At 39.0% G+C, this 12,736-nt stretch overlaps 1 protein-coding gene across 3 annotated transcripts in view; it reads left to right on the top strand.

Annotated features, from left to right (window-relative positions):
* The window catches only part of LOC114657387 (astrotactin-2-like), a 2,479,169-nt gene that overhangs the window by 1,195,433 nt on the left and 1,271,000 nt on the right, over nt 1–12,736 (top strand). For all 3 annotated transcript variants that reach the window (XM_028809185.2, XM_051931934.1, XM_028809183.2), the window contains one exon: nt 3,881–4,048. In XM_028809185.2, coding sequence (XP_028665018.1) covers nt 3,881–4,048 — 168 coding nt within the window. The remainder of the gene's footprint in view (nt 1–3,880; nt 4,049–12,736) is intronic.

Raw genomic sequence — 12,736 nt, 5'->3', positions numbered from 1 at the left:
GCCTTTTTAAGGTCATGCCATAGCATCTCAATTGGATTCAGGTCAGGACTTTGACTAGGCCACTCCAAAGTCTTCATTTTGTTTTTCTTCAGCCATTCAGAGGTGGATTTGCTGGTGTGTTTTGGGTCATTGTCCTGTTGCAGCACCCAAGATCGCTTCAGCTTGAGTTGACGAACAGATGGCCGGACATTCTCCTTCAGGATTTTTTGGTAGACAGTAGAATTCATGGTTCCATCTATCACAGCAAGCCTTCCAGGTCCTGAAGCAGCAAAACAACCCCAGACCATCACACTACCACCACCATATTTTACTGTTGGTATGATGTTCTTTTTCTGAAATGCTGTGTTCCTTTTACGCCAGATGTAACAGAACATTTGCCTTCCAAAAAGTTCAACTTTTGACTCATCAGTCCACAAGGTATTTTCCCAAAAGTCTTGGCAATCATTGAGATGTTTCTTAGCAAAATTGAGACGAGCCCTAATGTTCTTTTTGCTTAACAGTGGTTTGCGTCTTGGAAATCTGCCATGCAGGCCGTTTTTGCCCAGTCTCTTTCTTATGGTGGAGTCGTGAACACTGACCTTAATTGAGGCAAGTGAGGCCTGCAGTTCTTTAAACGTTGTCCTGGGGTCTTTTGTGACCTCTTGGATGAGTCGTCTCTGCGCTCTTGGGGTAATTTTGGTCGGCCGGCCACTCCTGGGAAGGTTCACCACTGTTCCATGTTTTTGCCATTTGTGGATAATGGCTCTCACTGTGGTTCGCTGGAGTCCCAAAGCTTTAGAAATGGCTTTATAACCTTTACCAGACTGATAGATCTCAATTACTTCTGTTCTCATTTGTTCCTGAATTTCTTTGGATCTTGGCATGATGTCTAGCTTTTGAGGTGCTTTTGGTCTACTTCTCTGTGTCAGGCAGCTCCTATTTAAGTGATTTCTTGATTGAAACAGGTGTGGCAGTAATCAGGCCTGGGGGTGGCTACGGAAATTGAACTCGGGTGTGATACACCACAGTTAGGTTATTTTTTAACAAGGGGGCAATTACTTTTTCACACAGGGCCATGTAGGTTTGGATTTTTTTTCTCCCTAAATAATAAACACCATCATTTAAAAACTGCATTTTGTGTTTACTTGTGTTATATTTGACTAATGGTTAAATGTGTTTGATGATCAGAAACATTTTGTGTGACAAACATGCAAAAGAATAAGAAATCAGGAAGGGGGCAAATAGTTTTTCACACCACTGTATGTCTGGCCTTTCAAGTCTAAGATTATAATATAACATATATTTAGATAACATTGAAAGGAAGTGCACTGCAACCCTCACTATGGAAAGTGATTTTAGAAGATGAGATGAGATAAAAGAAAATGCATAAATAGGAAAATATAAAAAAATAGATGAAGTTAAAACAGTGTCTCTCAGGGTGCCAGTCACTACATTGCTCCGTGTCTAAAGAATTCATTTACAGATCATCACAGTCCGTCTGCGCACAAACTTGTACACAACGCAAATTTTAGCTTGCTTTTATTATAGTGGCTGCAGTCCACTCCATAACAAAGTGTTATTATTTGCTGGGCACAGTCATGCGCACGCCAATTTGGAGTCACTAATTTATGTAACACATACTGTATGTGTTGTAGTGGAAACTGGAGCAGCCACAGAAAAGTCTTTGCATGCATGGAGATAACCTACAAACTCCACAAAATGAGAGACTAAGATTCCCACCACTGAGCCACCATAATAATGTTTCCTTAATAAACAAAATAATTCCTTTTATAAAGTTTGTCTTTAGTGTACCAGATAACATAGGTTGGCTGGCATCACGGCCAGGATGGAAGTTACTTTACCTGGCCGGGATGTTTTTTTTGTATAGACGGATTTCAGTGAATGGGTATACTGACCAAGTTGGTTAGGCCTATTGGGGGGCTGTTATATAGGATGGACAGAGGGAGAGTGTTTGTCAGGGCCAAGTGCTTCCTAAGTACACTGAGTGGCGACATCCCTCTGTCATGTGTCCCATTTGTACACCCTCGGGGCTGCATGAGAGTTTTGTTGGGCTGGTGCCACTATGGTGACTTGCTGGAAGCAGTCTTTCTTGCCATGGAGAGCTTCCACCTGACTCAGAAATGTTTCCTGGATGTAATGTGATAGCACCAGAAGTACTCCCAGAACTGGTATAAAGGAAGCTGCTCAACCTCACCAGGGGAGTCGGAGTCGGGCAGATGTGGGCTGAGCTTGCTGAGAAGTATGGAAGGAGTGTAAAGGAATAGTGAACATCAGTTCTGTTTAATTTGTGTTGGGAGTATTTGTGAAGAAGCCCATAAAAGGTATTTGTGAGCATTAAACAGTTTTATTTGAACTGTTGACCTGTGCTGGTGAAGTTATGTCTGGTGTTCGGGGTGCTGTTATGCCCCTTAGTGGTCACATTAGATATGACAGTCACATTTTCAAAATCCAATGCTACATTATCTTCTAGCTCACATTCCAGAAATCTGAACTGAGAAAAGCGTCCTCTGCCTTTCTGCAGAAAGTCAGCAGCAGACCTGAGTACGTTTACATTGATCATGACAGTTTTGCATTTTGCAAATTGTATAACTAATGGAAACGATAAGCACCCAAAACTGTCAAAAGTGAAGTGCATTAAAGCCTCGCGTAATCTCAGACGTTTACTCAACACACTGAGTCGGAAAATACAGTTGCTGTAGCCATTCCAGACACATCATTTATTTAAATGATTGTAATTAACTCTGTTTTAATTAACGTTACACTCTGTGTCAACAGGAAATGTCAAACTCCTATTTAATCAAAGAGTGAAAAGGTATGTTCAGCTGCACAGTTGACAATAACTCAGTATTTGCAGGCAATTATATCTGAAAGATTACTCAGAATGATCATGACATGCTTGCAGGCGGCAAACAGACGGGGAATGTTAGCCTAGCTAAATATGATTAGATCAAATATCAAAAGATGAAATAGTATTTCAAGAGAAATGCTTGCTTTTTTTGTCAGATATTGTTGCTTGAACGTCTAGTTTAAGGGAGGCATGGGTGGCACAGTGGTTTCTGCCTCAAACCTCCATGGATTTGTAGCTTGGTCATTACCTGTTTGCAGCTTACATGTTCTTCGGTTTTCCTTGGCCGAGGTGGCTCATTAGTGTAAATAGCGTCTGTACCTTGGTCAACAGAAATGAGTCTGGCATGGGTATGCATGTGTATATTCTGTAATGGACTGGCATTGCATCCTGGATTGCTCTCTGCCTCCTCAGCAAAACTGAAATAGTTAAAATGACAATTTCCATATACGCACTTTTAAAGAATTACTCCATCCTTATTAGAGTCAATTTATCACTGAGAATAATGCTTTGTTGCGAACAATGGTATTAGAATGAGCATTAAAACCATGTTGCAGTGGAAATAGTGGCTTCTAAGAATGATGAATTGATCAGTTTTTAGGGTCAGCCTTTATGAATTAAGTGAAATAATAACATGGTAATTTAAGGATAGTTTTAATCATGTTGGGGTCAGTTGGCTTAGAAAGAGTATCCAGTTGGACAGTGAAGGTTCAGGACGTATGTTTGAAGTACATAACGGTCAGAAAACTCCTATCTGACAAACAGTTCATGTTTCTTTCTATCTGTCTAACTTCAATCTGAAGAGCTATTCTGTTGTCGCACAGAGCTAACAAAGAATCTTTAACTTATACGGGGTGGAACTGAATCGTTCATTATCTTTTGTCAAACTACATTATATTCAAGCTCAACCTAAGGAAAAGCTAAAGTAAATTTATCATTATTATTAACTTAAAGGATTTGGCTCTTACAATTTCTCAGTTTAATTTTAAAATGCTTGATCCTTAACTTTTATCCTTTTCCTTGTTTCCTTTGCAGGAAGTAGTTTTGTTGTGAGTTTGGGAAGCTACCTGGATGTGTCTGACTGGTTGAATCCAGCAAAGTTGACCTTGTATTACCAAACCAACTCCTCATCAGCATGGGTACAGGACCTTTGTGGGCAACGAACAACAGAGCCGTGTGAGCAGCTCTGCGAGCATGACACAGGTCTGTATAGATGTTACAATGACGCATTAACCCCCAATGGCTTTGTCTGTATGGATTTGCAAATGATATTAATGCAAAACTAGTGGAACACGCGGACCTCCGGTCCCAAAATAAAAGGGAAGTGAAAATGTGTGCACCATGTCCGGAGGAATTAGCAATAGAGGCTCCCATCGATGCAAAAGATAAGGTATTGATACATGTTATGTGTTGTAAATAGTTTCTTCTTTTAATTCCTGTAGATGTTATAATATAATTTTTTGGTTCTGGTGGTTAATATAGAACAAGCTGAACGTTTCCATATCTTTTGTTTTCATAATGAAAACATACCGCTCCACAGTGAACCACATCACCAATCTAACTTTCCTAATTTCTTTGTCTTCAACCAAACATTGATATGAGGATGTAAAAGCAATGTTTGCATATGGGTGAAAGTTGGAAGCATTTGATGATATCCTTATTTACCGGCATACATCTGTTGTTGTTCATGCATTCTGTATGATGTGGAATGTGTCTGGTATGTCGATGAGCCATAGTATTAGCAATCTGCTCAACGGCTCTATATTCAGGCTTTCCTCTCACTTTGCTATATACTCAGTGTGTTTCCGTCTTATTGTTTCTTATTTGTTTGTCACTGAAGTGCCTCCTGTGTTTGACTTGATGCTCAGCAGATGTTGCAACTGGAGTTCTTTTTTACGGCATGTTTACTGTAAGGAAGACATGAACTTCACGTTTTTTGCTTCACCACCATCATATTATAAGCTTTTACTTAAGACTGAGATCAAGGTTCTAATCAAAGCAGCTCACGAGATAGTGTGTGACACATTGACACAACTCTTAGCATTTTATATATGGATTACTGGTTTTTGGGATTGTAATGTTTTAGCATTTTGAATAATTTTCTTCTCTAATGTAACCACCTGTCTAATGTTCCATTATTAATTTTATTTGTTACAGTAACAGAGATTTTAAAGCTAAGTGCAGCATTCAGTTGGAACTGTAAAAGACGTTTATGTTTAATGAGTTGAAATAAATGTGGATTTATACCCCTTCAACATCCAAATAAGGAATCTGCACCACTTTTAGAATATAAAAATCGGGAGTGGTCTCCCCTAGACTTTCTCATATACTCAGATATGGGGATGGATTTTTGAGGAGTAAACTGCAAGACAATAATTATATTTTTATATTATGTATATTAAATAACCATCAACAACAAATCAAATCAAATTAATAATATATTGAACAATTATTTTAAAAGTGAAGTTGAATAAATCGGATTCTGCTGCTGAATGAATAAAAAAAAAAATCGAGTATGTGTTCAGGTAAAGTACCACTTCCTCTTAGCAGAAATAGCCTAAAAGTAAGAAATCTACATTTTGTACCTAATACTTGTATGGAAAATTTGGTTGACTTAAGTGAAAGCTTACTCAAGTTATAACTCAACCATATTTTGCTCTGGTTTATTGTCTTTTCTTCTATTTAGTGCTTTGTATATCCTGTATTTATCTGTTTTAGTTTTCTTTGCAGAAAATATTTCTGTCCAATGTTACATATGCCCCCCTGTTCGTTCTGAGATCACAGAATGCACATGCTCATGTGAGATTCATTACCTAAAAGCCATTGGGTAAAAGTTTAATGCCATTAAAATCATTAATAAATTAATCCCTTTGAAACACTCTGGACCACAAGTGCTTTAATTAAAGCATGCAAAATGCTTTTTTTTGTACCCCACCACAGTATACAAAAGGATTAAGCACAAAGCATTGTCTTTTCTTCTTCTTCTCTTTTCCTTTCTTCCACCTCCACTACTTCCTCAGGCAAGCGTCATCCTCTCTCCCCCAACTCTACCTCTCCGAGCAGTGGCAGCTAACTTCATTTTTGCTGCACCTGGAAGCACAGCAGGTGGCTCATTAGCGAGGCCCAATAGTACTTCCAGGTGGGGTGGAAGCCCAACAAAGTATGGCTCTGCAGCTCCCCCTGGCTGCACCCACAGAACCTAACAGGGATGTCCTGAACTCCAAGTCCCAGGTTGCCCTGTCAGAATCCAAGGCACCGCTGCAACCCAGGTTTGATTGTGTTCAAGTCTGAGCTCTGATTGGCCCACTCAATGACATTCACAGAGATGTCCCTAAGCCACTGCTTTATTATGTTTGCTTTATGCTCAGGGTCATTGTCCTGTTGGAATTTGAACCTTCGGCCCAGTCTGAGATGCAGAGCACTCTGAAGAAGATTTTTATTAGGATATCTCTGTGCTTTACTCCATTTACTGTAGGTTTCATTCAAGTAGAGAAATCTATCTATCTATCTATCTATCTATCTATCTATCTATCTATCTATCTATCTATCTATCTATCTATCTATCTATCTATCTATCTATCTATCTATCTATCTATCTATCATCTGTCATTGCTCTTTGTAACAAATATCAATAAGTGTCTATAAATTGCAATGCTCTAATTTCTTGCCCATGTTGAAGGACATCTGAAGTTTGTTTTTATCACTTAGTTGGTTGTTAAGCAATTGCTATGCTTATTTCATTCATCTTATCAAGAAGTTTATTTGTAGTGGGGATGAAGCTACGTCTGTCTCTGTTCTGAATTTTTAAGAATCCAATTCTAGAAGGCATGGCCTGTAAACATGTATTTAGGTGGTGTGTATGTTCCTCAGTCCTCTTGAGCATTTTTCCTTTCTTCTTTGACTTTTTGGGTTCCTTAAGCCCTGTACACTTCTCTCCATGGAGAACAAACCCCAAACTGATTATTTTTGCTTACCTTTACATCTCAGTTGAAAGGCCAAATGCCATAGAAACAGGGAGTTGACAGTCTCTTGACAAACACAGACCTTCATTAAACTTCACAGAACTGATCCCCAGTAGCTGAGCAGACTGTGAATGAGGGTTCAATTGACCCACATTGGCAGGAGTTTTCATCAGATGGATGTCAGCGTTACAGTTCATCACAATGAGGTCCTATACATTTATTAAACCAGCTGGCTAACAGGGCTGTGCATTAGAAACTCAAGTATACCTGCATTGAACAGGTCTGATTTTGTTTTAATACGTAATGGAGGGCTTTGGGTATGTGAGAGCTGGCACCCGATCGAGTCACTTTTCTCTAGACTTTATCTAGAGCTGCTACATATTTTTTGTAATATGGAGGCCAAAACGTAAGAAATCACTCTCAATGCGACCTCACAAGTGCATTATATAACTTGAGCATAGCCTTTTCTAACTTGTATTAAAGTCAGTTCATCTGTATGCTCATGGACTTATGGTGGTGCCCTTCTATTTACGCTAATGTGTGGGTGTGTGCACGCTTTTATTTCTCTTTCCTTTTGACCCATTCTAGGGATTTTTTTTTCATATCTATCTATCTATCTATCTATCTATCTATCTATCTATCTATCTATCTATCTATCTATCTATCTATCTATCTATCTATCTATCTATCTATCTATCTATCTATCTATCTATCTATCTATCTATCTACTGTTTTTATGATGTTTACATGCCCTTTCAATTGCTGCATATATACAGAAGATCTAGAGCGGTTGTTTGTGCGTGATCATGGTCATGGGTCCTTTAGTCAGTCTGTATTATCTCACCATTTTTATGTACAGTTATGTATATATGAGAGCACCTATCATGCAGTGCCATCCCATACCAATTTTATTGCACCCATTGCTGGCTGGCTAAGTGCTGTCTCCTCATGATTCTAAATAAGGAAGCTCACAAAATTACTGTGTGAAACTTCAAAATGTGAAGTTAAATATGGCCTTCTATGCAAACCATCCCCACATTTATTCTTTACAGCTCACCTTCCTCATGCCACATTAAATCACCCAGAAAAATCTTGCAGGCTCCGGCACAAATAGGAAGAGATAAATAAAAGAATAATGACTCCCACCCATTCTAACTGTGACACCCCCCGCCAATGTGTAAATTGTTATGTGAGTATTGCCACACACCTTTGAATCCATGAAGGACTGCAACAGAGAAAACAACATGTACTTGTTAGCAGCGCCAGTCGTGGTGTGTCAGACACTGATGAAAAGAAATCGGGGAAAGAAGTAACTGCAGCGCTAAATAGGGTGTCATCTGTTAAAAGAAATCTCTCGGAAATGAACTGTTTCCATCTAAAAGTAGGAGCAGAGAGTCTTACAGCTTTATTGTGAAAGCTGGGAATAAAAGAGTTTAGTAGACAAAATGGAAGAGTTCAAAGGGGTGGGTAACATAACATGAAATACTAGTGCAGCACCTTCAGTCAGTCAATCAATAACCATTACAATATATTTGTACCATTATACGCATTTAACAGAGCTAACGAGGTTACAGTACCATATAAGAGTATACCAGATTTCTCACAAGTTAGCATATAAGCCCCAGGCATTAATGCACAATACCCTCCAGTCACTTCTGTCAAGCCTACTGAGTCCGTTAAAAGTATGCTACTGCCAGGTTCACCCGTGTTGGCTTTTCTGGATAAACTACTTTGGCGGCAATTTCAAGGTCAACTTTTATTTACCCTTTTTAAAAGGTACATTCAAAATCTTTATTACAAATAATACATTAAAATGGAAAATGATGAATGGAGTGATTTTAACCCATAGCATAAAATCAGTCCCAGTTAATTAAAATGGAGGGTCACAAGGGACTTGAATTTATCCTGGTACCATTGGGCATAAGGATAGGGCTGCCAGTCGATTGCTATACCCACACTTGCACACACCTACCAGAACAGTCACCATTTAATCTAACATGCATTTCTTTGGAGATGCCAAAGTAAAATCAGAGTAATTAGATTAAAACTCATGCAGACATCAAGAGAAAATGCAATCTCAATTGCATTACTCAAATGTTATCTTTTATCATAGAAAAACTATTGTCCCAGACATTTTTACTTCTGTTTTTTATTGTTCCATTCCGAGAATTCAGTATGTAGATCCACTATCAAAGGGAGACAAAGACGTAAACAAGCTTTCTTACATGGAAAGCAATAGAAGAACTCCCATCTCCACACCGAAGGACCAGCTGCTAATCTGCAAGTGGGGCTTTCATCGGTGTGACTTCAGGCAGAGGTCTCTTCCTACCCCCACTCTTACGCATGGCCCAGATGGTTATGCTTATGTATTGAGGTGTACTTATGTTTTATATTTTTGTATTGTCTTGAAGCATAATAACAGATTTGGAGTTCCTTTCTATTTTCCATCACCTGTCTTCTGTATTCTGCAATCAAACTGATTACATTACAAAGTTCCTTAAACTGGCTTCATATTACATGGCTTCATGTTGGAGGGGATGTCAAACTTGAAGACCAAAGTTTCTGATCTCGTTGTCTGAGGATGTCAGATGACACAACTAGGCATTGCAGGGGATGACAAATTAAACAACCCTGTAAAAGCTTTCCAGCGCAGTTTCACATTTCCAAAATATTGCAAGCTCGCCTGTTTTTCTGACAGCCAATAATGTGCTGCCTAACAGAGCTGGTTCTAGAAGAATGCTTTCCAGATACAGTAAGTTCAACCACAATCTTCACCATTTATTTATTTATTTGTTTGTTTGTTTATTTATTTATTTATATTCTGTTCTGCTTCATAAAATCTCTGTTTTTGTCTGCATATTGATCTGGCAAAAGTTTTCACTGGATGCCCTTCCTGATGTAACCCTCACCATTTATCCGAGATTGGATTATGCATCCCTGTGGTTGGGTTACAGCTGTTGGTCCAGATGACATACCTGTGGAAGCATGGAGCTGTTTAGGAGATATGGCAGTGGAGTTTTTAACCAAATTGTTTAATGCAATCATGGAAAGTGAGCAATTTTAAAGAATAAGGGGGATGAGCAGAGCTTTAGTAACTACAGAGGGATAAAACTGATGAGCCACAGCATGAAGTTATGGGAAAGAGTAGTGGAAGCTCGGTTAAGAAGTGAGGTGATGATTAATGAGCAGCAGTATGGTTTCATGCCAAGAAAGAGCACCACAGATGTGATGTTTGCTCTGAGGGTGTTGATGGAGAAGTTTAGAGAAGGCCAGAAGAAGTTGCATTGAGTCTTTGTGGACCTGGAGAAAGCATATGACAGGGTGCCTTGAGAGGAGCTGTGGAACTGTATGAAGAAGTCGGGGGTGGCAGAGACGTATGTAAGAGTTGTACAGGATATGTACGAGGGAAGTGTGACCGTGGTGAGGTCTGCGGTAGGATTGATGGATGCATTCAACATGGAGGTGAGATTACATCAGGGATTGGCTCTGAGCCCTTTCTTATTTGTAATATTGATGGACAGGTTGATAGACAAGCTTAGACAGGAGTCCCCGTGGACTATGATGTTTGCTGATGACATGACATTGTTATCAGAGTAGGGAGCAGGTCGAGGAGACCATGGAGGGGTGGAGACGTGCTCTAGAGAGGAGAGGAATGAAGGTCAGTAGGAACAAGACAGAATACATGTGTGTAAATGAGAGGGAGGTCAGTGGAATGGTGAGGATGCAGGGAGTAGAGTTGGCGAAGGTGGATGAGTTTAAATACCTGGGATTAACAGTACAGAGTAGCAGGGATTGTGGAAGAGAGGTAAAAAAGAGAGTGCAGGCAGGGTGGAATGGGTGGAGAAGAGTGTCAGGAGTGATTTGTGACAGACGGGTATCAACAAGAGTGAAAGGGAAGGTCTACAGGATGGTAGCAAGGCCAGCTATGTTATATGGGTTGGAGATGGTGGCACTGACCAGAAAGCAGGAGACAGAGCTGGAGGTAGCAGAGTTAAAGATGCTAAGATTTGCATTGGGTGTGACGAGGATGGACAAGATTAGAAATGAGTACTTTAGAGGGTCAGCTCAGGTTGGACGGTTGGGAGACAAAGTCAGAGAAGGCGAGGTTACGTTGGATTGGACATGTGCAGAGGAGAAATGCTGGGTATATTGGAAGAAGGATGTTAAGGATAGAGCTACCAGGGAAGAGGAAAAGAGGAAGGCCTAAGAGAAGGTTTATGGATGTGGTGAGAGAGGACGTGCAGGTGATGGGCATAACAGAGCAAGATGTAGAGGACAGGAAGATATGGAAAAAGATGACCCGCTGTGACAACCCCTAATGGGAGCAGCCAAAAGAAGAAGAAGAAGAAAAAGTGCTTCATAAAACAGAAGACTCTCTTCTGTTTGTGAGGCCCAATGCACCCACTCTCCTTATTCCTCGTTGCTGCATATTATGCATTGTACTTCTAAATGAGTGCTCATTGGTTGTTGACTTTTGCATACACAGAAAATGACTTCTTTTTGACTTTATTGTGTTTGAGTAGCAGACTGGTCAGACAGACTAACTGTCAATGACATTCACAATGCATTCACAATTGTTCACAATTTGTCTTGCTCTTGCACAGTTGGATAGCTGAACGTTTAAAAATGTTACAACATGAGTCCATCATTAGTATCCTATAAAGTTCTCTGTTCCTGCTTGCCTTATCACGATTATTATGTTATCTATTCCATAAGAAAAAATAAACATACACAACAAAATTGTTATGATTCGCAATCTCCTTTATTTTTTCCTATGATTTTACTTCTATATAAAAATTGAAACCGTTTTGTTTTTGGGATTTCTCAGCTCAAGGAATCCAGTTCTGTGTCCAGTTCTGTGATCTAGTACTTTATTTAAAAGTTTGTTTTTACCATCATTTTCACAACTATTTTGTTTTGTTCTTGGACATCATTATTTTCAGAGGTTGGTATTCTCTGTCACTGTGGCAATTTCCCATAATCCTTTTGAGAATTAGTGACATCATCACGTGTAATAGTATAAAGGTCACCGTGAGAGTTTCCTCTCTTTCTGAGACTGGGGGCTTTGCACTCTGCTCAATGCGCTAGCCACTTCAGGATCTGCCACTCGTGTATAGGGGAGCAGTTGTACAATTTAAACAGATTGTTATTTTCATGGGAATTGTTACATATGCATAATAGAACTAACTATTTTACATTATAGCGAGTAATTAACCATAGTAAAAAATAGTAAAACATAATAAATTGAAAGAAAATTATGTTTCATGTTACATTAGAGGTATTTGTTGCATTATACATTTTCGTTCTGTTTGGCTTTGAAATTAACATGCAAATACTTTTTAAACTTACACTTTTACTGTAAAACTTTAGTAAAAGAAATTTTTTGAATTAAGTTTTCTTCAAGATCGCATTGAATTTTGATTCTGTGTTTGGACTTACATCATGACAACGCAATGTATAACTGCCCGTGAGTGAATATCGTTTCTTTCTCTCTAATAAATAATCTGACTTTTTCGAATGTTTGTCCCTGTGATTTGTTAATCGTCATAGCAAACGCTATTCTAACTGGAAACTGTAAACGTTTTAATACAAATGGCATATCAAGATCTCCTTTGGTGTCTAATGTTATCCGCGAAAGATGTACTACATTACGTTTCTTGTCGCATGTTAAAATTTTACATGTCAGAATTGTTCAACACAATCTATTGATATGCATTTAACCAATCTGCCGTGTAACCAATTGACAATTTTCTTGTTAATTCGTTTGACTTCATCGTTCCTCTGTGCTAGAAATGCCTGTGTACTGATTTCTTCTGTTGATAAACCTTCGGGATGAAATTCTTCAATAAGATCTGGACATAATAAGTCTTCTTTTATTGGGAATTTAAAGTGAGGAACACATAAAAATTTATAAGAGCTGAGAGTGCAG

Source organism: Erpetoichthys calabaricus, chromosome 9 (assembly GCF_900747795.2).
Source record: "Erpetoichthys calabaricus chromosome 9, fErpCal1.3, whole genome shotgun sequence".
Classification (NCBI taxonomy): domain Eukaryota; kingdom Metazoa; phylum Chordata; class Cladistia; order Polypteriformes; family Polypteridae; genus Erpetoichthys; species Erpetoichthys calabaricus.
Note: the sequence above shows the minus strand (reverse complement) of the source record. Positions and strands in the feature narration are given on the sequence as shown.